At 40.6% G+C, this 24,807-nt stretch overlaps 2 protein-coding genes across 5 annotated transcripts; one reads left to right on the top strand and one right to left on the bottom strand.

The window, feature by feature from the left end:
* The first annotated feature begins 208 nt into the window (after nucleotides 1-208).
* tpm4a (tropomyosin 4a) lies at nucleotides 209-22,836 on the top strand. 4 transcript variants are annotated; one of them, XM_030727280.1, is made up of 9 exons: nucleotides 209-537; nucleotides 2,186-2,311; nucleotides 17,793-17,926; nucleotides 18,078-18,195; nucleotides 18,310-18,380; nucleotides 18,493-18,568; nucleotides 19,588-19,650; nucleotides 19,938-20,007; nucleotides 21,494-22,836. In XM_030727280.1, the coding sequence occupies exons 1-9, from the start codon at nucleotides 424-426 to the stop codon at nucleotides 21,574-21,576; spliced, it is 855 nt and encodes a 284-aa protein (XP_030583140.1). In that variant the 5' UTR covers nucleotides 209-423; the 3' UTR covers nucleotides 21,577-22,836. The 4 variants fall into 4 exon arrangements, with proteins under 4 accessions (XP_030583140.1, XP_030583141.1, XP_030583142.1 ...); XM_030727281.1 differs by lacking the exon at nucleotides 21,494-22,836 and adding an exon at nucleotides 20,688-20,890; XM_030727282.1 differs by lacking the exons at nucleotides 209-537; nucleotides 2,186-2,311 and adding an exon at nucleotides 9,056-9,623.
* LOC115778909 (40S ribosomal protein S27-like) lies at nucleotides 22,680-24,505 on the bottom strand. Its single transcript, XM_030727285.1, has 4 exons — nucleotides 24,328-24,505; nucleotides 23,435-23,543; nucleotides 23,223-23,333; nucleotides 22,680-23,120 (listed from the first exon to the last, which is right to left on the bottom strand). Exons 1-4 carry the CDS (start codon nucleotides 24,331-24,333, stop codon nucleotides 23,092-23,094), a joined length of 255 nt encoding a protein of 84 aa, XP_030583145.1. The 5' UTR covers nucleotides 24,334-24,505; the 3' UTR covers nucleotides 22,680-23,091.
* Nucleotides 24,506-24,807: the final 302 nt, after the last annotated feature.

Here is a 24,807-nt window from a genome sequence, read left to right as displayed (position 1 = left end):
TAGCCAGGGAGTAAGGATGGAGTGGACGCAGAGTGGTGAGTGGCTAGGTGAAGAGAGGAATGGAAAGAGAGGGAGAGGATGGAGAAAAGTGATGATAGAGGGAGGGAGGGTGAAACATGGGAGGAGGATGGTGATGGGGGTGGCAAGTAGAGCCTGGAGGCAGGTTCTGTTGAAGTTTAAATAACCATCCTTATAGGGCTTGGCTCTCCATCCCTGTTCACAGCTCTTTCTGTCTCCTTCCGTCTGTCTCTCCCTTTCTGTTTCTCCCTCTCTCGCTTTCTCTGTTCCTCTGCAGCTTTGTTCAACTTGAGCTTTTTCCTGCACTGCAAGCAAAGCTGAATCCCTTACATCTCAACAAAAGCCAAAACTTTTAAAACTGCATTTGAACATTTCAGAAGGAGGAAATCCAGCCAAACAGCCACCATGGAGGCCATCAAGAAGAAGATGCAAATGCTGAAACTGGACAAGGAGAATGCCATTGACCGGGCCGAGCAGGCAGAGACAGACAAGAAGGCAGCAGAGGACAAATGCAAGCAGGTGGGAAAGATATGGGTGACAATTTATGCCAGTGCATATACAATAGAATTTAGAAAAGGGGATATTGATCAGTTAAAATTATTTATTTTATTGTTTTTATCAAAAACGTCCACATCAGTAAGATGATGTGAATATTTTACTTTAAAGGCTTTTCCCTTTATCCAGTTCTTAAACTAATCACAACACTGAAACCATACCAGACATACTTACAAGGACGCAGCATGTAAACAATTTTCACATTTATTTATTCTACATTCCTCGCAGTTAATTTACTAGTTTGCTTTCACAGCTTCTTAAAAAAAATTTTATTATTATTTTTTAGAATGTCTAGTCCAGCTGATCCAACCCCAGGTCCAGGAAAGTTTGGAAGTTATCCTTAAATGGCTGACTTTGGATCAAATGATGTGCAAATCTTTCCAGTCAGTTTTTATTTATTATTTTTTGAACAAAGCTGTGCTAAAAGAGATCTGCAGAAGCTGAATCTGAAAACAGTATCTTGAACTTCTCTGTACCCCTGATGGTGGTACTGAGCAGTTCAATGATGAGACCACCCAGGATCAGGATTTGGTCTTTGGGGAAAGAAAGTTAGTCGCCCTCAGTCGCTTTATAGAAAGCATCAGAAGAACGTCCATTATGGAGGCTATTCGACACTTAAGCATGCAAATGGACATGCATAGAATACATAAATGGAAGATTAAACACACACACTAGACTTATGGTTCCAGGCATCTGTGTGTTTGTGTTCTCACTGATAACAGCTGTATTTTTAGAGACCAGAAGAGAATGGCAGTGTGGCAGTGACACAACAGGGTTATCACATGTACTTCAAGGGCTCAGAGGGGAACATTGATTAGGGGGAACACTTAACCCTGAGAGTTTGTGCGTGTGTGTGCGTGTGTGTGCGTGTGTGTGCATGCGTGTGTGTGTGTGTGCGTGCATGTGTGTGTGTGTGTGTGTGTGTGTGAGTGAGAAGAGAGAGTGAGAGAGAAGATAGAAAGAGAAACAAGATTAGACGCGGCATACCAGAGTTCTTGTCATGAGAGGCTGATACCATTTAAATAAATATCATAAACACAGTCATACTTGCAAATCAGCCACTGCTGCTTTATCGGTTGCTTAACCTGGTACCTTGGCTTCAGAAATGCTCATTTCATCTATCTTTTTTTCAGCAGTTTTTAACTTGATGAAAGTTTTAAGAGGGAAAAAAAACTAATTTATGGATCAGTTCATTCATTATGTTTGTGAAGGTGAGGTTCATTCAGCTGGAAGCACAAACATGATGAACTCAGTGCTCAGACAAATGCAAAAAAGTAACATTTAAAACTAAAATAAAATAAACTCAACTCAACTAAACTAAAAAAACTAAAATAAAAAAATAAAATAAATGGGTTAATTGGTGATTCTAAATTGCCTGGCAACCTGTCCAGGATGTACCATGCTTATTGCCCTATGACACCTAGGATTAGCTCCAGCACCCCATCCCTCCCCCTGTGCCCCACCCCATCCCCAAAAGGGATAAGTGGAAGACAATGGATGGATGGATGGATGGAATAGCAGTTACCTAAAAATTTCATGCCAAACTGTAGTAAAAGTGGAAGAAAGCACTGAAAAACTAGCTAAAGAGCATTAACAGTCTTTCTTATTTTAGTTGGAGGAGGAGTTACTGGATCTTCAGAAAAAGATGAAGCAGACGGAGGATGAACTGGACAAATTCTCTGAGGGCCTGAAAGATGCTCAGGAGAAACTGGAACTGTCTGAGAAGAAAGCAGCAGATGTGAGTGAATGACACACACACACACACACACACACACACACACACACACACACACACACACACACACACACACACGACACACACACACACACACACACACACACACACAGAGGGAGGAGGGTTTGGTGTCAGTTCATTTTCACAGCACTTAAATCAAAATGAAACTAAAAGTCAATCTGCAATATAATCATGTCTGTCATTGGATCCTTGGCACCTGTAAATATGAACAAGGGACATTAATATTTGCTTCATCTAACTTTGGCACACACATTAATGCGGCACTACTGAAAACTTGGGTCCATTCTTCCACAGCTGGACTCTTTCTAAGCCAGCACCAGCTGTGGCTTTACTTTGATCCACGTGAACGGTTTGGAGCACTTCAGAGACAGTTACATTCCTGTGCAGCCACTCCTGAAAGATGAGCACATGGTTAAACTATAATCCCCTCACCCAAACACACACACACACATTCACTTGGGTCCTCCACACCAGCAAACCAGATCAGAAAGCCTGATCATGACACAATGGTTTTCATTATGATTTCATTCAAATTTATTAATTAAATACATAATCCCTTAGAACTGAGACAAATGTGCAGTTGTGGCCAAAAGTTTATGTACACACATCAAGGGCACGAATGTCATGGCAATTTGGGGCTTTTAATGATTTCTTTGAACTGTTCTGTTTCCAGAGTGGAATGATTGTACAGCACACATCTTTAATTATTTAAAAAGCAAGAATTGGGTTCATGAGTTTGAATTTACAAAGTACAGTTTAATATATATATATATATATATATATATACACCACAACTAATATTTGGTTAATTTAAATTGGTTGATTTGCTGGCACAGAACCTGCTTTAAAACACAGTCCACAAATTTTCAATAGGACTGAGGTCAGGGCTTTTAGGAGGCCATTCCAGGAGCTTAATGTTAGCCTTCTTTATCCATCCCAAAACTACTTTTGATGTGTGTTTGGGATCATCGTTCTGTTGGAACATCCAATTGTATCCAAGTTTCAACCGGCCTAGCTGGTGATTTGAGGTTAAGTTGAAGAATTTGGAGGTAGTCCTCCTTCATTATTCCATCCGCTTTGTGCAATGTATCACTATCACTGGCAACAAAATAACTACAGAGCATGATGTTACCACCACCATGCTTAACAGTTGGTACGCAGTTCTTAGGTTTGAAAGCTTCACCTTTAATCCTCCAAACATAACTCTGTGGCCAAATACTTCAATCTTTGTGTTGTCTGACCATAAAACCTTTCTCCAGAAGGCATTTGACTGCAAATTTCAGTTGAGCTTCATGGTAGGCTTGACCTCTAGTAGTTTTTGGGGTGTTCCTGAACATCCTAACCAATTTCCTCTCATCTGAGGGTGACAGTTTGGGTCTTCTTCCAGACCCCAGAACAACATACAGTTGTTTGAACGGATGATCCTGGAATCACTTGTTTAGAGATGACCCATTAAACTTCTGGAGTGGCCTTCCCAAAGCCCTGACCTCAACCCTATTGAGAATTTGTCCACTATGCTTAAAAGCCAGGCCTGTGCCAAAAAAACAACTAATTTAAATGAACACAACCAATTCTGCCAATAAGAGTGGTGCTTGTTGATGACTACCAATAGCAACTGGTTGAGGTGTGACTTGCTAAGGGACATTTAACCAAATATTAGGGGGGTGTACATGTACTTTTGATCCTGTATAGATTAGAGAAAATCGAAATTGAATTCAAACTTATGCACCCAATTCTTGTCATTAAAGATATATGCTGTACAATCATTCCACCCTGGACAAGAACAGTTCAAGGAAACCAATAAAACCCCCAAATTGCCATGACATTCACACCTATGATCAGCGTGTGTAAACTTTTGACCACAATTGTACATTTGCCTCAGTTCTTAGGGATTATGTGTTTAAATAATACATTTGAATAAAAGATGGGACATATACAACAAATTGCATGCAGACTTTGAGATAATGAGAGCAAAGTGACAAATGTGCAATTTTTGGCTATTTATGTGCCAAAATTCACTTTGGGTATTTTTAGTTGGTTTTTTTTGGCTTGTGATGCTCTTGGACTTTAACGGAATATATTATATAATATTTTAAAACATGTACATACATAAATGTACATGTTCTGAATTTGTAGCACACAGTAGGAGGTAATTTGTCTAAACCTTGTTCTTGCTACTGTATATAGAGTTTGCAGGTGGCACAGGACAACCTCTTGCTTGCTGTGAATACACCACTATTACTTGTGCTATTCTAACATCAGTGGAAATTGCTGCAGTCCCACAGCAAACTGACTTTGTACTAGAGATTTAGCAGGTTAAAACCCATTTCATGTCCAATCTGGCCAAATTGAACATTTGTAAGCTATTTTTATTCCTCTTTATGAAGCCTGGTAACTACATTACCAATAATGCATTTCAATCTGATCAGAGATTTGGTTGCCTATGGAGCAGCTTTATGGCAGACTTTTTTCAGGTAGCTGGTCAAGGAGGTGGTTAAAGAAGTCTGATTAGCTTTTTTTTATTATTTCTAAATTGACACCATCAGATTTACTTTACTGTCAAATTTGTAGTCTTCAGATCCAAATGACAGAGACTCAGCTGGACCAATAGTTGTAAACAGATTTCCCCTTTAAGTAAACTCTAACTTGCAAAGATTTTTTTACTCTACAGTATTTACTTTTTCTCAAGTAAAGATGTAAATATATTTTCCACCACTGAGGAATTCTATATGAATCTTCTTATTTATGAAAACATCGTGGACATAAATAGTTAATTGAGCAAATGCAGCAGAACATTAGGACTGGCAGTTCTCCTGTGGCTAATCAGCTGCAATCTGGGAAAGAGGGTCATATTTTAGATTGCTGGCATCACCACAAACCACATGGGCTGTATATCTGTCAGTGGTGGTTCATCCAGCACTTGGGAGCAATTGTGCACAGTTGTGTGTTTGATGACTTATGTGTGTTATTGTGTGTGGGGGAGAGAAAAAGAGAGAGAAGAGAGTGAGGAGGTAAAAGAGAGGAAGTTAAAGGCAGTCCCAGGGAGTCAAATATATCCAAGATAAGCTTGCAATACTGTTTACAGTATACCTGTTCATCAGTAAAATGGCATTTTAAAATAAAAAGTAAGAAGAGAGGAAAGCAGTCCCACAAGAATATGAAGCAAAGTGACACAAGCACACAGAGAGAAGAGTCATGCAAAAACCTCCCCCACCTTGCACCAAGATGTGGTATTGTTTTAGCCGTGTGGAGGATATCCCAGGGAAATGCAATGTTGTACTACACACAAAGAGAAGGGAAGTGTCTGCTATATAGACACAAACCTAGGGGCTGAGACATGCTGGTTTATCCTCACACAGTGATTAAACTCAGGATGGTTCTGAGAAGCCTCACATATAAACTGGGTCAAGTGGGCCCCTTGAAAACCAAGAGTCTGACCTGTAGCTTCCACACTTGGGTGTCCTGTATTGTTTGGAAAGAGAAATCAAGCAGTGCAGCTTTTGTTAAAACATAGAAGTTCACTATGACATTTATTTAGATTCACCATGGAGTAGACAGTGACACCAAATTATTAAGTCCGCTCTGCCCCACTTCCCTGAATTCCCCCTCCACATGTCACTTATTAGAGGAAGCAGTCAAGTCATTACACATCTGAATTCACACCGACCAAATTGAAAACCTGGAAGCAACTGGAAAAACAGCACAGTGAGCCAGAAGCCCCAACAAGCAAACCGTTATGATTCATGAAAAAAGGGCACCAGAGCAGAACTGCTCATATTTAGGTCATCATTGTTTATTGCTAGCTCAAGCCACCAGACAAAGAGTCTGTCGTTATAGATCTAAGTACTGACACACAATGCAGTAAACTATAGTTAGCACATGTGGTCTTGGTGCAGGCATTGATAACACCAATCACAGCAGCAACAGTTACAGTTTTAGAGCAAAGCTGGTCACCCGGGCGGAGAAAGCAGAGAAGAGCCAGGGGGGGGCTCTGGTATGTGAGGAATGCAGCTAAGGCAAACAGAAAGCCCCACACTCTTGTGTCTAATGAAATCAATGCTTCCAGCTTTTCCGGTGCAAGGGACAAATCAGAGAGACAGGCTCAATCAACACATGAGACTGATTGTAAGAGATTTTCTTCTTGTTGAGAACAGCAGGACTGAATTTGAGATGAGCCTCAAATGTGCTGAGCTGAGCTGAAATCTGCTGGCCTACTTGCTCGTCCACCTGACATATTCAAGTTCCCAGACCGATCATGTGAACAGGAGCTGATGAGGGTAAACACAGGCAGGGCTGGCAGTGAAACATGAAAGATGTTGATGCACATCATTCGTGAGCAGGCAGGCAAGGGAATAATGTCTGTTTGCTCACTCCTTCAAGACAAACACTCACAAAGCTCTATTTAGACAGTTAACGGTTCACTAAGAGAGCCTGGGAATATATATATATATATATATATATATATATATATATATATATATATATATATATATATATATATATATATATTATAAGCGGAAGAAAATGGAGAGATGGATATTCAATGTCTTGTACTCAATTTCACTGAAAAATACCTAAAATGATCTTTAAATCTCGCATCAGCAACTGTAACAAAGTACAGGTGCGTAAGAAATCAATTGGCTAAGGCTTGGTTAGCAATATCGGCTGTAACTACTTGTGTCTGGATGCCTGTCAATCAAAGCAGCCTCTAACTCCAGTGGATGTTACAAAAAAGACCTCCCATAGAAGGGGGAAACTTCTGTGAGGCCAAAAATGATTTTGTATGAGGCTGTAAGCATGCTCTAAAACTGAATAAGTTTAACATGGGAGTCTGACTTGATTTTGGAGCCAGGAGGTTACTGGTTGGTGTGTATGCCAATCCAAGATGTACTGAGGTCAGATAGCTCAGACCACATCTGGAGGTTGCCAGGGCCACAGATAACCACATTCTTTAAGCAGCATGCACACAAACACATGTCCTCAGCATAAACTGAAGTGTGTACTCCTTTAGGAACTAGTTATGGCAAAATATAAATTTTGAAAAGGATATAGCAATATTTCAACAGCCCACTAAACATCTTGGGCAGTTTTGCTTGCCTTCAACACACCAATGATAGGCCTGGTGCTTGTTTTAACATCTTTTAAATTCCAACAGACTAGTCACAAGTGCATTGTTGCCTTTTGCCATCTAAAAACAACTCTCTACCTTTCTAGAGCCAAAAGGTAGAGAGCTAGATTATGAGCTAACGCTAGCAACCCGAGTTAGCTGAATGTCTCCATAGACTGCCATGTTATTTGTCTGTATTTGCTGAAAAAAAAAGAAAACACACACCAGCACCACAAATATGGTTGAGAGGTCCATTTCAGAAACTCAGATCAGTTAAGGTCAGGCCTAGCAGATAGTATACCAGCCTAGTTGGCACCTGCATGTAACTCAAAGTGACCACACTCCTAGTTGTGCATAACTTTAAACTTCAGTACAATTTAAATGGGTGTCATGCCAGGCTTTGAATGTGTTTATTTGTACTGTGAAGTTTGCAAGTATCGTTTTGATAAGCGTATGCAATGTCACAACTTTTTTCATCAAAATCTTGTACTGATGATGGGAGAGCTGGGCCACTGCGTAAAGCCTTCTCCAGCACATCCCAATGATTCTCAGTGGGGTTTAGGTCTGGATTCTGTGGCAGCCAGTCCATGTGTGAAAATGATGTCTCATGCTCCCTGAACAACTGTTGCACAGTTTGAGCCCAATGAATCCTGGCATTGTCATCTTGGAATATGCCTGTGAAAAGAAAAAAAATCCACTAATGGAAAATCATGGTCATTCTGTGTATTCAGGTAGTCAGCTGCCCTCACTTTTGGGGCAGATAACATTACTGAACCTGAATCGGATCAAGTGAAGCCACCCCACATCATAACACTGCCCCCACAGACTTGCACAGCGGAAGCATGTTGGGTGCATCACTTCACGGGCCTCTCTTCTTACCCTGATGGGTAAGAATCCTTTTTTCTGATTAGTCTTTACTGATGAGTGGTTCATTTTCTTGAGTAGTTCTAATCAATCTCCTGAGTTGTTTTCTTTGCTTGAAGCAGACCAGCTATTTAACCTTTCGGAAATGGTGCAACATCTTTTCCATGACCACAGGACATGCCCTTCACATGGTTGTTTAAGACATGAAAAGCTATTTACTACATCTGTTAGGGTTAACAAACCTGTTGCCAGCTGAAACATGTTAATTACTGCAGCAATTATCCAATCCAAATCCAGGTGTTGACTTTCTTTTTTGCACAGGTAGTGGAGATTTGGATCTTGGAACAGTTTGTGCACAGAGGTACCTTAACCAGCAGTCCACCATGGCAGAATGAAATATAATTGTGTATTTATTTTTTTTAAGAGGAAATACTCAAAATTATTCATGCTTCACTGGAAACAGTATAAATATCGCCCCACAGTGTAGTGGGCCACATTCAGTGAAGACTGTAAGGGGAAATTTAACTGTCACATCAAGTTTGGAGCAGCTCAGGTTTGTGTGAGACAACCCAACAATGGGCACTGCGCCTTCATCCTGGCTTTCCTTTTTCTTTTCAAAGTCTCGCAACAGTGATCACATCAGTCACAGGGATCAGCTTATACGCACACGCACACGCACACACACACTCGCAAGCTCCGCCCTCTCCGACGTCACCGCCCCAGTCATCTCTCCTCCTCCTCCGCCACAGTCTGGCGCTCTCAGCTCTTCTCACCGCGCAGCTTATTCTGTATCCTCCTCAAACTCTAAATCAAGCTGAGTCCGGACCAAAACTGCTGCCTACATTCCCGAGGTTCAACTTTCCACGCCGCTCATGAGCTTTTCATTCCTACAAAACAGAAGAAACACTCGGGGAACACCTGGACATTCACGCTTCCTAGTTATATAACTTTTTGCTGCACTTGAACGATTCCTTTACATTCCACAGACTTTATCCCCGGACGCACACCGATTTTTCTCTTTTTTTTTTTAAATCAGCGGACAAAAGTCTTACTTTTTCGTTACTATACTATTCTGAATAGGCCAAATAACCAGGAATCAGTGGCTTACGGTTTTTTGCACAACTAATAGTCTTAACTGTGGAGGCTTTTTTTCTACGTTTAGTCTTAAATTAAGTAAGGAAACAGTAAACAATGGCAGGTGTGAACTCTCTGGATGCTGTGAAGAGAAAGATTCAGTGTTTGCAGCAGCAGGCCGACGACGCAGAAGATCGGGCTCAGGTCCTACAGAGAGAGCTGGACAGTGAACGGGAGCTCCGAGAAAAAGTGAGACAATCAACTCCTCTGTTTTGTTTTGTTTTTTCTTTTTGTTTTTTTTTTTTGTAGCACCGTCTCTTGCTGCTATTTTACATGTATTATAATCATTAAATAAGGATTAAATTATTAGTATTCGCCTCTCAGGCCCTGAAAAGTCTTATTAGTTCATGTCATTGATTCATTCGCGGGCGTGAATGTGCCACAATGCAAGGCGTTGGTCTGCAATGAAAAAAGTTTGGATTCCTGCAGGTCTCTGCGCATGCTCGGTGTGACTTGAAGGCCGCTGTGAAACTACAGATTAATGTAGACCACGTAGACAGCACTGAAGTGATTGTGCAGAATGTGATGACTCTATTAGACTGACCTAGTTACTTATTTTAAAAGCAAATCATGCATATGTTAATTATATCATAATTATAACAATTTTTTAGCCGGATTTTATTAGCTTTGCGGATGCCCAGATTAATAGCACAATGTTTGAAACTCAATGAAATTCTCTTTTTACATTCTAAATGATTTGCTTAAGGGCACTTTAGCGAGGCTAAAGATTTCCCCCAGCAGCTGTCTGGTTGAAAGCCTGACTCTCGGGCCTTCCTGCCGCCACAGATGATTGGAAAATACAGGGCACAGTTAAAAGAGTGCTCCTCTGTTATTAGGCATACAGAGGAGTAGGTCTAAAAATGCTGTTTTCAGCTAAAGATTAGTTGTTTAGTTGATCAACAGAAACAGCAGTTGGGATCATTTTAATGTGTTATGCAATCCGATGACCTGTAAATTGGCAAAGTTGGCCAATAATGAAAAAATAATAAGTTACTACCCTGTTTTCCACACCTGTGTACATTTCAACATATAGTATGAGTTAGTTGCTCAGCTTGGGCTGAAATTAGTCATTGCTGAAGTTTCACAAACTCCGTTTCTTCAACCAGTTGCTTGAATGTGTCAAAAGTGACTCATCTTTTTGAGTAATCGTCAGCTCTGTCACCTGCCTGTCTCTCTTGGCTGTGCCCACATCCGAGCTTTATGGCCTCACACAGAAAAGAAGGTACTGTAGTGGCTGGAGGAGGGAGGGGGAATGCTTAGCAGCAGCAGCAGCAGCAACAGTTAAGCAAAAGTTTTTGACTTGTTTCACGTGCTGCTTTATGGCACACAGTTCCCTATCCTTTGCATAGGAGCTGGTTTAATGATAGGACAAGGAGAAAGACTGGAGGAGAGTGGGAGGGGAAGGTGTGTCTGTAAAGATATGGCAGCTGAATTGATGAAAGGAGTTGGCCTGCTGCAAGCCATGGCCCTTTGTTACAGGCTGCCTATTGGGTAACAAGGCACCTTTTTAATGTGATAATTGGACGTTTGCTCAGCATGTGGATATTTATTCTGGTATGGACTCACATACCGACATCAGTAAAAGACATTTGACTTCGTAATTGTCTGTTTGTATTGCCGTTTGTGTTTGTTCTTTGGGTGTCTTGAGTCCTTAAGTGTTTTTGTTCAGTGTGTTTGTACAAACTGCAGCACGAATTTAACACCAGCATGGGAATGGTGAATGAATAAATACATTTTATGGGGATGCACCAGTATTTCTGGAGCTGCTGTGAGGGTGTATGTGTGGTGTCACATCAGTGGAGAGCTGAAAGGCTTTATATATAAATACATTTTTTAAATCTATGCAAATTGTCAGTTTACTCCAGTTTGGTTCAGAATTTCAAAATTGATGCAGCAGTAATTTCTGTTTTTCCATATTAGTTTTTTCTTCCTTAAGATAAATTGGGTCACAGTGCAAAGAAGCAGATGAATACAGAGCTACTATTAGTTTAAAAGGTAATATTTTACAAGCTATTAGTATTAAACTTATAGTTGTGTTGACCTTCTATTGATAGCATATTGTTTTTAGTACTTTTGTAAACCAGTATAATCTTGAACCATACCAACCTCAGTGGGATTGTGTATTTTAAGTAATTACCAGTGTTTTTGTATTGCCATTCATTATCAGGTCAAATACCAGCATCCAGGTAGGGATGCTTCACAGGTCGGTTTAAAGTTTTTGACTAATACTTATAAAGATGTCTTCTTATAGTGTGTTTACACTGAAATAGATGGGGTGTGGTTGAACTCTTATCTTCAGAGTGGATATGTGCATTTTTGAACCAGCTCTTCCATGTCATTCCTGTCAGGATTCGCGTGCACAAGCAGTTTCCGATGCCACATGTCCCTCCATTCAAAGTCAAACCGAGTGGCGCAACTGTGTGGCGAGGTCGGCGTGGTCCCATGTGTGAATAATTGGGACGACCTGGAGTTATTCCTTGGCACAGAACCTCTTTCTCTCCGGAGCACGGGGAGATCAAAACAGGAACTTTACCGCGTGTAGTGAATCATTGTTTAAAAATGTGTGAGGGAATAGCAAAATGTTGGCCACGTCTCTCATTGAAAAAGCAAAGTAATTGCTTCGTGTTATTGTGGTTTTGACACTTCTGGGGATGTTTCTCAACCATTCAGTAATGATTTAAGGCTGTAGTTAAAGTCTGATGTGTTTTGTTTACAGCAAGTATTTCTCAATGTAAATGAATTCAGCAGAGTCAGGCCAGAGACAATAGTGTGTATGTTACGCATGTGCCTGTGAATAGCACAGATGAACCAAATGAGCTGTTTTTGTGGAACATGGAAGCAAATTTGAGAGACCGCTTGTATTTCTGTCAGAGGCTAAATAATGAAGATTAATTTAAAAGAAATGAAGAAATATCTGCTTCCTTTTCTGAAGCTGAAGCTTTCGTTCCGCTCAGCTGTGTTGGTAGTCACCTTTTACAGTTGCCATGGTGAGGACCACATGCATGGAGAAATACAGACTGTAATAGAGAAATTAATTTCAAAAAGGGAAGCGTGATTTTTAACTGAGGAATCCCCACCACGCACCCTCCCTCTTACTGACCCTCCCAGGATGTCGTCTGCCGACCCTGGTCCAGAACTTCCTGTGCTTCTACTCCCAACACTTCCTGCCCCTTGGCTCCAGCCCTGATCAACAGGAAGATTAGTGTGTGTGTTTTCTACACTGGTGTGCAACTTCATATGTGGAAATGTGAAAACATCAGTGTCCTGTTATTTTCTTATAATTATATAACACTCCATATAGAGCATACGTCTGCAACATTTACCCTGAGTTACGCAGTTATGCTGAAGCTGCTTTTTACATTCGTGACAAATGTATTAATTTATTTGCATCTCATTGAGAATAAATTGCAGGAAGTGATTCAGAAATAATGCTTATTGTAAAAACAACTTCCCCACACTTATCTGCTGAGCTAGAGGTGTCCGTTTGTTGCTTCGTGTGGTCAGCGAGGGCTTTCTGCTGGGCCTCTAAGAGTCTCCAGTAGATTCTGTGGAAAGAATTGCTTCCTGATTTCATTGTTTTCTTTGGACTTTCTCCCTGGGAATAGCTCAACTTTCCAAATATAACTGCCACATGTTGATACGTTTTGGCACTCGCTGGCATCCTGGGGAACACTCCCATGTAAGTGGCTTGTGGCTTTGCTGATCGTGCAGGCCAAGGCTGAGGGTTCTTGTTCAAACGAGGAGTGGGTTATATTTGTACGGTTAGTCCCAGCACAGCTAAATTTGCTGTAATGTCGTTAAATGGCACGTATGTTGCACAAAGTAGTGTTTGAACCATCCATGAGAGGTTCAGTGAGAGACTTCAGTGAATCTCTTTGTGTGTCAGTGCAGAGTGGAAACTTATTTAGCCTGAAAGAAACTTACATTACTAGGATTTGTATTTCACCTGGAGGCAGCAGTCACCCTATTAATAAAAAAAAAAAAATCACTTATTAATATTTATCTGTGCCGATAAATTAACGTAACACTGGAAACATTTAGTTTCTTTTGTGGTTTGTGGATTCCTGGTGATGCGGTTCACAAATGGGTTGCAATCAGCCTCTGGTTAGGATTAGACACACTGAGCTAAAGACTCAGACCAGAGTCAAGATCCTCCTAAAAGTCTGAGTACATGCTTTTAAATGGCGACAAATTACATTTAGCACTGAAGGAGCTCATTGTGATGATTGTCTGGATGTTTAACAACCATCTTTTACATATTTCATGACAGACCGGCTTATACTTTATGCAGCTGTCTTTGCATGCCAGATCTTTGTGGGAAATGATTACACACTTTCTTTCTGTCACAAACACACACGCGCGCACACACACACACACACATTAACTTTTAAGAGTAGCAGGCGGCAATGTCAGGAATAACTTACCCTGAACCCCAACAGCATTGTGCAGCTCATTAGCCCACTGCCCTGGAATCAGCCAATAATTAGATTCCTCTTTCACTTGTCCTTGATGCTGTCTCTAAGACATGTAATACACTCAGGTATTTCTTAAGTCACTCCCAGCAGTCTGCAGCCTCACTGCAAGTGCTCTAACTTCAACTGAGACAACAGGCTGAAGTAGATGAATAGCCTCAAAAAGGTGAATCACTCCATGCCATCATATTGTTTGTCACTTACTAATGGGGTGTCTATTAAAGAAATAGTTGAGCATCTTGGAAATGCACCACTTTCTTCTTCAGAGTAGTAATAAAGCTATGGCAGTCACTCAGCATAATCTGCTAAAATCAGCCCATCTAAACTCACTAATTAACACATTATTTATTTGCTGGGAATGATGGCAGTGAGAGTCTAAATCCACAGCTTATCCTTCTGACTCTCCACCGTTACTGGGAAGCAAATTTGATTAACTCAAAGTGTTTGTGTTTTAAGACTGGTAGCAGTTTTTTTTTTTTTGTTTGTTTTTTAATAAACCTAACATCAAAACGTAGTTCCCAAAATGTTGAGCTAAAGCTTTAGGAATCTCATGGCTCTAATAGCCACTTGCTTGTTAGTGATGCACTAGTTGCTAAAGCTCCATTCTCCTCTTAGACAGCTGGTGTTACATATCAAGCTATGGCGATAACAGAGCAGCTACTTGTATTGCAATATCTTTTAAAGTCTGTTTCTACATATCTGTCTTTGCTGCCACAGTCTTCCTGATGCTCCACCACAAACATTCTCCATAGTTTGTTTTACCATATAAGGCAGGGTGCGTCCCTGGCAGCCAAAGAATGAAAAGTGGGTGCTAAAGGAAGGGGCATGGCCAGAGAAGGCAGACTGAGTCGCTGAAAGAAAGAACAATCAAAGGGAGGAAATGAAAGGATGTTGGGCAGCATACTTCCTGCCACCTTTTTCAAGATCCTCATTTGCTAAATGATGCTAGTATCTATTCTAATAGTGAAGGCTAGTCATTAACCTCAGTTCTTGTTTCTTGACAGCTATGTCACCGTTGTTACAAAGACTCTGAATGCCTTTCAGCCAGCTTCTGCTGCTAGTCTTGTGGCTGCAGCAGCCAAGGTTAAATTATTTTTCTAAAGCTGCAGAAGAGGCTCTGCTTAAAACTGTACCTTCAGGATTTACAGGAAGACCTCTTCTTTTTGTAACAGCTCAGTCAATTAGAAGCACAAGATAACCTGTACGCACATGCACTTTTTTCTCCCCTTTTCCTTTTAAACTTGACACAAGGGTGCCTCTGTCTGATCCTTCCACCCCTCCACACGATTCGCTGTGAGCAGATGGCAGATAAGGCAGCAGATTGTACACATTTGATAGGGTCACTATCACCATACTGGTGTTAGCTGAGACTTTGGTTTTTGTGTTACTTGAACACAGTTTACTGGATAGCTGATATTTATGTGTGCATGTTTGAGAGAGGCTGAGATTGGTGCAGTTAGTGTCTGTTTGCATGTTTGCAGAGCTTGTGTGTGTCTGCAACTGCATTACAGCAGCTGGTGTGCCAGCATAGCTGACCCGAAGCGCATGAATAGCATGTTTGTTTGCGTGCTGGACATTGCTCCATTCAGGACACAGGAAGTAAGAATATCTGTTATTTCAGGTTGCAGTTGAATACTGCGTAACATTTCTGAGCAGCCAGATGTGGCGTCGACAGATGCAGACCCGTGCGAACGACACTACTGATGAGATTTCAAGATGTTTTGAGCGATTTATGATTTTTCATTCATTGTGTGTCAGGTTGGGTTTTTAACGTCTGTCAAGTGCCGGTGGTTTTGAGACAAGTCAGCGATAGTTAGACATTTCCTGTCTCGTATCGTGGCCTCCCCTGTGAGCTTTTGGTGCAGCAGGGGAAGACCTGGGAGAGGCCGAAAAAAGAGAAGGGTGGGGGGGACAAGGGAGGGGGAGTGGCCGATCACCAGTCTAGTGAGTGAGATAGAGACAAGATGGAGAAAATCCTAAAAATTAGAAAGAAGCCAGTGCCAGCTGCCAACAGGCATGCTTTCATTTCCTGAAATATCTGGACTGGAATGACAGCCTAAATCTTCTCAGTATATTTGAGCTCTCCTTTTGTGTGTGTTGTCTTTCCTTCTTGTCACTCACTCCACTTTCTATTAGTGACTTTCACTCACCAGTTGCTCAGCAGAATGACTCATCTACCTGTAAAGTGAATGGTGGGAGCATCGATTTCTGGACTGAAAAACTAGCTTAATGGGTCACTGACCTACTAACTGCTGCCCTTCGCTGTGCAGAGAATAGAGCCTGCTTGGTTTTAAAGATAATAAACTTGTGTGAGTACACAGGGTTTCAATGAATCCTTCGGTGCTTGTGCAGTATCTGTCCGGTTGTGAGCTTTTATTTTAACAACAGTCTCTTTGTGTTATGTTAAGACCGAGGTCTGGTTTTTACTTTGAATGCAACTCCCGAGGAGATGATGGTTGGATAAACTTCCTGACCAACAGAGGAAATTCTTGTGTAGTTGTCTGTTTGCTTTCTTTTTTCCTCTCTCTGTCTTTTGTTTACCAAGGGCAGATGAGAAGAAGCCCAGTCGTTCTCCCTTCTTTGCCCAGTTCTGGATTCACCATCACCAGAAATTGAGTTTGTCTAAATGTCAGATGTCCTGAGTGTTAAAGTGATGAAGTATCTGATTAATAGACTTGTGCTCTTTCCCCTTTTTTTTTTTTTGCTCCCTTTCTCTCTCCCTTTTTCTTCTCTTTATTTTCCTCTTCTTCAGCCTGTCAGCTCTGGCTGTTACATAGTATGTGGAAAAATAACTCAGATAAATAAAATAAAGGGTTAAAACAACAACAAGAAGAGCCTATTGAGAACCTATAGAGCTCATCTTGAAATAGCAAATATGTTTGGCACAACAACGCATTCAGATCACAGTTCTGCTTGCAAGATCTACCAGACATGACAGGCTAAAAAAAAAAAAAAAAAAAAAAAAAAAAAAAAAAAAAAAAAAATGTCAGATGTCCTGCAATAGTGTGAAGAATTAAACTTTCAAGCCAGATGCAGCTTTTTCTTCTTCTTCTTCTTTTTTCAAAATGAAAGCCTGGAACAGTTCGGCCCTGCTTTTATAGAAGAATCTGCAACAATGGCATTTTGATTTGGGAAACATGGGTGGCCCCAGAGAGTATACAGAAAAGATTATACTGTGTCTCTCTCTCCTTTAAGTTCACTTGCAGCCTTTATTTGGATTCAGTCTGTTAGTGAGAATTAGGATATGATTGATAAGGCCGGATATTTCCCTGTTGTCATGGCACCATGATTATATTCAGGTGGTTGTATTTAAATATTTTTATCAGGGCAGAAAAGGAGTCCTGGATAGGCATTGGACTACGTGACTGTGTAGCTGCCCTTCCATCAACATGAGTAGCTTTTTTTTTGTTGTTGTTGTTAATTTAAAGGGAACATTTTCTTTGCAGTGATCACACTGGTGTTAGGGAAATATGCAACACTTCAGATTCATTTTTGGACTTTTGTTCAAAATAGATGTGGTTTGGTTTTAAAGTGATGCATCAGTTTGTTGGATGAGGAACTTGGTCTTAAGTTAAAAACAAACCAAAAAAAAAAAAAAAAAAGGCGACTCACTCTCCTGATAGCGGTCATTGTTAGGGAAGTGTAGACTGTGTTGACAGGACATCACTGTATCCTGTCTACATGGGGCTCATTTAATTTCTTAATACACTTTGGCTCCTGTTTCATTCTTAAGAATTAAGTCCCTCTGCTTGGTTTGGACATTACTACGCTCACTGTGTCAGTTCCTTCTGTTCTTGTTTTATGATGGAGGATGGTAGACAGGTTTGGGTGACTTTAAGTTGAATAAACAAATGACTTAAGTTCTTCCTTTTTTTCCCCTTCGCAGGCAGAGGGTGAGGTAGCAGCTTTGAACCGTAGGATCCAGCTGGTGGAGGAGGAGTTGGACCGTGCCCAGGAGCGACTGGCCACAGCGCTGCAGAAACTGGAGGAGGCAGAGAAGGCTGCAGACGAGAGCGAGAGGTCAGTTTCTTATTCACAATAAACACGCATGGAGAAAAGGTTTGCATTGCCTGGGAGAACATGCGTTTTATCGAATTCACTGAAACACCTGACTTTCACAAAAGAATTGCACGAGTCTGTCCTCTCCTCACACCGTGTCCTGTCATGTCAGAGGAATGAAGGTGATCGAGAACCGAGCGATGAAGGATGAGGAGAAGATGGAGATTCAGGAGATGCAGCTGAAGGAGGCCAAACACATCGCAGAGGAGGCCGACCGCAAATATGAGGAGGTGACTGACAGTGGCAGCTGAAGTGCAAGACAGAAATGCCCTTATTCAGATCTTTAATAATCTACGAGTTTATAGTGTTTTGAGTCCAAAATGTTTCCCTTTTTTGTGCCTCAGGTGGCTCGTAAACTGGTGATCTTGGAGGGCGAGCTGGAGAGAGCTGAGGAGAGGGCCGAGCTCTCAGAATGGTAAACCCAGTAAACGCACAAATGCATGACTGCATTGACTCAAATATGGATGCAGGGTCTCACATGTGGCTCTCACATTAAAACTGGATGCGTGGGGATTCTCTCTTCACAGTAAAGCCAGTGACCTAGAGGAGGAGCTGAAAAATGTGACCAACAACCTGAAGTCCTTAGAAGCCCAGTCTGAGAAGGTGTGAGACTGATTAAAAATGCATGTAAACATTAACAAGTAGTAATTCTGCTTTGGCTTCCTGAAGTGGCAAATCGGTGAGCGTTTTTCCACACATAAATCAGCTGAATATAGCAAACATTCTTACTTTACGTTATCCAGCAAAAGAAAAAAGCAAGAAGGTTTCCTGTCAAAATGCATCATTTTGTAATCATAAAATCTAGTAGTGTGACAAAGCAGACTGACGGTTTATCCAGTTGCTTTCATTCTCTTTCACAAACACAAACAAAAAAAACTAAATATATATACTGAACACCAAGTCTGGCACCCTGTATAGACTTATCCTGTCATTAGGGCTTTACTCATGGCTCAGCGCATAGTAATTTGGGTGAGCTGTCCTCAGGGAGGGATCCCACATCGCAACGTATTGTTTCATACTACTTCCATTATAACTGCGTATCATCAGGCCCTGCTTACAACCATTTATTTTAGCCTCAACATGTTATATAAGGGAGCTCAGCACCTGAACTCCTTTGATATGCAGCTGTTTAAATATATGTTTGCACAGTAACTTATCTACCGCAGGACAAATTATCCACTGAGGCTCTTTTTTTTTTTTTTTTTTTGTGCGTGTAGAGCTAATGGCTACGTAAGGTGTTCCAGTGAGTGTAACAACAGTCAGTAGAGACCTGCCACACTTAGGAATGTCTGTGCTTCATTCCTGTCCATGTATAGGCATGCAGCACAACAGCATGCTAGGTTTACCTCATGACAGCTTTCCTTTGGCAGTATGTGGTATGTTTTTCTTTTGAATCAGACCTGCCGTGCTTAGCGTAGCAGCAAAACTTGTTCCCAGGACAAGCCAACACCTTGCCTGTTACGTGCCGGTGACTCGCGAGGGAGTGGCGCTAATAGCTCTCAAAGCAGTAATAATTCTTGTATTGTGGTTTCCCATTGTGTGAAACTCTAGTGAAAGCATGTGCGATCATTTCTGCTGCTAACTGGGTAATGTTGCTTCTTTGTGTTGCTGTCTCTCAACAGTACTCAGAAAAAGAAGACAAGTATGAGGAGGAGATCAAAGTTCTGACTGACAAACTGAAGGAGGTGAGATGACGGTGATTTCACAGGATTTAAAAGGAAAAAGAAAAAGCTTCCTGCTTCCAATGATTGTGCAAATCACCTGCTACACATAAAGGCACTGGGATTGATCATCTGTGCATCCGATCCATTCAGAGACTTTTGTAGCACATTTGATTTAAAACTCCAATGTAAAACATGACATTTTCATAAGTTCAGTAAGAAAATCTTTCCTGTTGCAGTCTTGCTTGATGGATTCCTTTTGTTAGAGCTCATTAGTTTGTTTTGACATGTTGTATCTAAATTCCTCCCAGGCTGAAACCCGTGCAGAGTTTGCAGAGAGGACAGTTGCCAAACTGGAAAAGAGCATTGATGACCTGGAAGGTATGAGAGAATAACATGTTGAAGTTTGAAGACTTTGCAGCATTTTTGCACCAAAATCTTTTTTTTCCCCTCTTAACACAACATGTAGACACAAAATCATTTTGTCTAGCAGTAAGTGAACCTGCAAGGATACATTCAGCTTCATTAAATTAGGTGATCTATTTGCTGATGAGGTGTCCTATTTCAGAATCACTGGAAAAATTTCCTGTGGAAAAGAAAGCATTCTCTACCAAATGTATGGAAACTCCTATGACAGGCTAAAAAAAGAGCCTTGTTACTGAAGGACAAGTATTCCATGTGAGCCATGAAGCAGCAGCAAAGGGACAGAATGTGCTCAGATGTTTTTAGGTCAGGATCGTTTAGTTGTTGAACCAGAGGCAGCTGAGTTCATAGATTTATTGGTGCAGTTTTTATGAGAGTTTCACAAAAGACTTAAATGCTCAAAGCTCACCCAGCAAAAACAAAAACAAAAAGAGCTGTGAGCATAATTAGATATTCATCATTCTTTCTTCCAAGCATTTCTGCATCTTTAAAAAGGCTGACCTATTTTTTTTGTCTTTTCCTTCCTCCCTCTGCTCTTTGCCTCCATCTGTCTCTCGCTCTCGTCCTGCTTTCGGCTTGCTTGTGTCGCTGCTGTCCTTGGCACCTGCCTCTGCTCTTTGTCGACCTCTGACGTCCAGATGAATTGTATGCTCAGAAGCTGAAGTACAAGGCCATTAGCGAGGAGCTGGACCATGCCCTCAATGACATGACATCTCTGTAGAGACATGTGTTGCTCTTTCTCTCTGTCTACTGTGTCTCTAAATGTTCATCTCCTCTCATCAGATGTGCCTTCTGCTCATCTTACTGTGCACAGCATAATTCATTAAATCTCTTTTTCCTAGTTTGCAGCTTTTGTCTTTTTTGTTTTTTGACAGTTTTGCCAATTGTGAAATGTTTAATTCATAGTCTCAGCAAACTATAGAGACTATTGTTTTGTAATTAGATAATCAACAGTGTATTTTATAATTTATCACTACTGTATGTGCCCATCTGATTGTCAGTTTTACAGAGGTGAGCATTTCTGGTGAGATTTTAGTGTGGATTAATACAGTTTGCAATCACCTGGGTTTAAATCTAAAATTTTTGGTGGTTTCAGATATTTATATCCATAAAGTATGTATAGATATTAATGCTATTTACACAAAGTGGGCTCGACTAATGACTTCACAGTGCAGAAAATGAGTCCATCCTGTACCCTCCCACCCACAGTCTTCTAGTCTTATGCATGAAAGGCACTCTGCTGTGGTTGAATTTTTTTTTTTTTTTTTTTTTTTTTTTTTGCATGTGGCACAACTTAACCAAAACAGTTATGCAAAACATCTGTCCAGTAACACAAGGGGTGCTGTGTGACAAACCTTGTAGAGAAATTAAAATGGCATGAAATGAGCAGTACTGTTAGCTGGTGGTTGAGGGTTCACCATGTCACGTTTCTTCTTCTCTACAGAGAAACTATCACATGCCAAAGAGGAGAATCTGGGCATGCACCAAGTCCTGGACCAGACCCTGCAGGAGCTGAACAGCTTATAAACACACAGAGAGGAAGCTGGAGAGGATGAGGTCGTTATTAACATTCCATTAAACATTCGACTCCATTCCGCATTTCGAGCTCTATTCCCCGTGTAAAGGGGGATTAACTTAATACTTGCCCCTTTAGGTTTTTTTTTTTTTTTTTTTTTTTTTTTTTTCTTTCTTTTTCTTTTTTTTTTTTTTTTTAAGATGAAAAATTGTTTTGAACCCATTGCTTCTTCTTCTTTTTTTTTTTTTTGAAACTACATTAGTTATTGTAGAAATTCTTTCCAGAAAAGGTTTTTGACCACTTAGAAAGAATTGGCACTAAATTTGTCCAAAGAAGCCTCAGATTTGGTCACTCAACCACTTAAACTGGCTTAATTTTACATATTGTGTGCACATACATTACACCTGATTATTTGTAATACATAGGCTACAGATGGCATAGGGTTTTGCTCAGTCATGTGTGGCTTTTACACCACCTAGTGGTTAGTTGAAGTTAGTCAACTTTTTTCTTTCTCATTACTCCGTTTTATCACAAGTGGGTGGAAATTAACAAACGGTTGACTAATCCATGCTTGTGTCAGTCTCATTATAAATCTGTTTGTGTTAGAATAACACAGTAGTCAAATGAACAGGAGGCCTGATGGAAAGGTTGCATTCATAAACACAGAATATGACTTTAGACTTCCTTACATTTAATTATAATGTAATACCTCTTTGGCCAAGCTGGTAAACCTGATGCAGACATCCTGAACATCTACATTTTGTATGTTTTGGGCTGGAAGTCTGCAGAACCTGAGAGCTAAGCTTGAGCAGCGTCTGGACCTTTCCTGACCACTGACACCTACTGCATCATTACCAACAATATGCCATAATGTAGCCAATATTTCCAATATACTATATGAGTGAGCTAAACCCCAAACCACTGGAAACTCAGTCAAGTTTTATCAACATGGATACTTATTGTATATAGTAGAATAATGTTAGGTAATGTGAGAACTTGTATTGTTTTGGTTTTTTTTTTTTTTTTTTTTTTTTTTTTTGGTTTTGTTTCATTTACACCACTTCTTTTTGCCAGAGGAACTCTCAAAACCAAAGAACACGCGTAACACAGGCAATTCATTCATGAAATGTTTTTATTTTTTGTTTGATGGTCATCGTGGTTTCATCTCATGTCAGAGCCACTGAGGGTGCCTCACATCTGATTGAGACTGTTATGAAATACTTCATTCACCACCCCCCTCCATGTCAACCTATTAAAATGTTTTACAGAAATCATGACTTGTCTGACTTTTTGTGCATTCTGATTGTTGCATTTCACTCGTGCAATATAAGTAATGACAGTAAGTGCTTCATTATGTCAAGTTTGGGAATGTACATGCATGCATATGATTCTTTCTCATTCTCCGTCTCATTAAGCCCCACATGGGGTTGAAATTTCACTCTACATTTAGATAAATAGAGGTGATTTCTCTATTTGTTGAGGATTCACTCTGTGGTCTCTTCTGCTGCGTTCTGGCACATTACTGTTCATGTGTTTTTCTTTCTGAAGGCACAGCCTAGAGAGACAAATATCAAACAGTTCAGTAACTCCTTGCAACCAAATTAGTAGAACACAGAGCTGTCGTCTCCAACATGTCTGTCTTTGACACGGTCCTTACCTGCTGTCAGTCTGCACTTTCCCCCTCGTGGCCTACAGAGGATTATAGAGCAGCCTGCGCAGGGCACCACTGTCTGGGCGTGGCTGAAGATGGTGGTGATCCTGTAACACCCTGATGAGTATTTGGAGATGAATTAGAATTTACCACATATAATTAAAAGGAAATTGTCATAAAAACTCAATATGTGGTGCAGAATGAGCTGCAATGCCTACCCATGCATTTAACATCCATAAAGTAAGAGTTTGGACTCTGCACCAGCCTCTTCTTCTTATGTCTCCTCCTCTCCTCTGTAAAGCTAGGGTGCATCAGATCCTTAGCCAACTGCAAAAAAGGCAGAGCATTTTTTTTTAACATTAACGATTTTGTTGTTTTAGTTAATGACAGGATTGAATTAACAGAGGGATGAGAAAGTGAAAGGTAAGATTTACAAGTCGGTAGTGAGACCTGCTATTATATGTGGTTTGGAGACGGCACTAAAAAAAGAAGGCAGAGCTTCATTAAAAACAATGGACAAGATTAGAAGTGAGTACATCAGAAGCACAGTTCAAGTTGAGTGGTTTGGAGACAAAGTTAAAAGTGGCAAAGCTCAGATGGTTTAGAGGAGGGATAGTGGGCATACTGGGCAAAGGGTGTGAAACATGGAGCTGCCAGGCAGGAGGAAAAGAGGAAGACCACAGATAGATGTAGTGAAGAGTGAAAGAGGGTGAGGTGGAGGCAGATGATCTACTGTGTTGCCCCCTAAAGGGAGCGGCCGAAAGATGAAAACAGGAACCGTTTAACAGCTGTACTAGGATATGTGTTATAGCCTGATGCCCCCTACTGTCTGAAGAATGAATTACTAGTTAGGGCAGGTACATGTCCAGGCAAGCCCAGGCATCATGTCTTACAGGAGTATGCACAGCTAACAATATATATAACATGTTTTTGCAAATTCACTTATAGTACAGTAATAAATATCTCTCAACTTATTGCTACCCTTTGATAAATTAAAATTAAATGTAATTTAATTGTGTATTTCTTAGTTCATAACAGACTATTAAAGCCGCTTTCTGTCAGGCAGAACTGTTCTGACTTCTAACAAAAAAGAAAGAAGATTTTCACTTACAGACATTTTTGCTCAGATCGTCCGTTTTTTTCGTCCAATGCAAATATAAATAGAGCCAACTAAGCGCGATATATACTCGCCACCAGATCCACCTGTAATTTTGTTGTAGGTCTGATTTCTGAAGGACGGAGCAGGCGGGGTCTTTGTGTAGGGGAGGTGCAACAGATACTTGCTGGGCAAGTCCATGCTGAATACATAATAATAAATACTTTAGGGGAGGAACAGTGCCAAAGTAAAAATAATAAAAGGTACAGCTGTAAGAGAATGGCAAACTAGTGGCATGGAAAAAGGAAATCTTCTTTAATATAGCCTTTTAATTTTTATTTTATTTTTCACAAATTCTAAACAGGGTCTAACAACACCAGTTGTTATAAGAAGTTCTATTAAATGAAAGCGAAACTAGCTTTAGTTAGAAACTTTCACTGATAAGGTTAAACTATTGTGTCTAGTTTCACATGGACAATACATAACCACTGATTT

This window comes from Archocentrus centrarchus, chromosome 4 (assembly GCF_007364275.1).
Source record: "Archocentrus centrarchus isolate MPI-CPG fArcCen1 chromosome 4, fArcCen1, whole genome shotgun sequence".
In the NCBI taxonomy this organism is placed as follows: Eukaryota; Metazoa; Chordata; class Actinopteri; order Cichliformes; family Cichlidae; genus Archocentrus; species Archocentrus centrarchus.
Note: the sequence above shows the minus strand (reverse complement) of the source record. Positions and strands in the feature narration are given on the sequence as shown.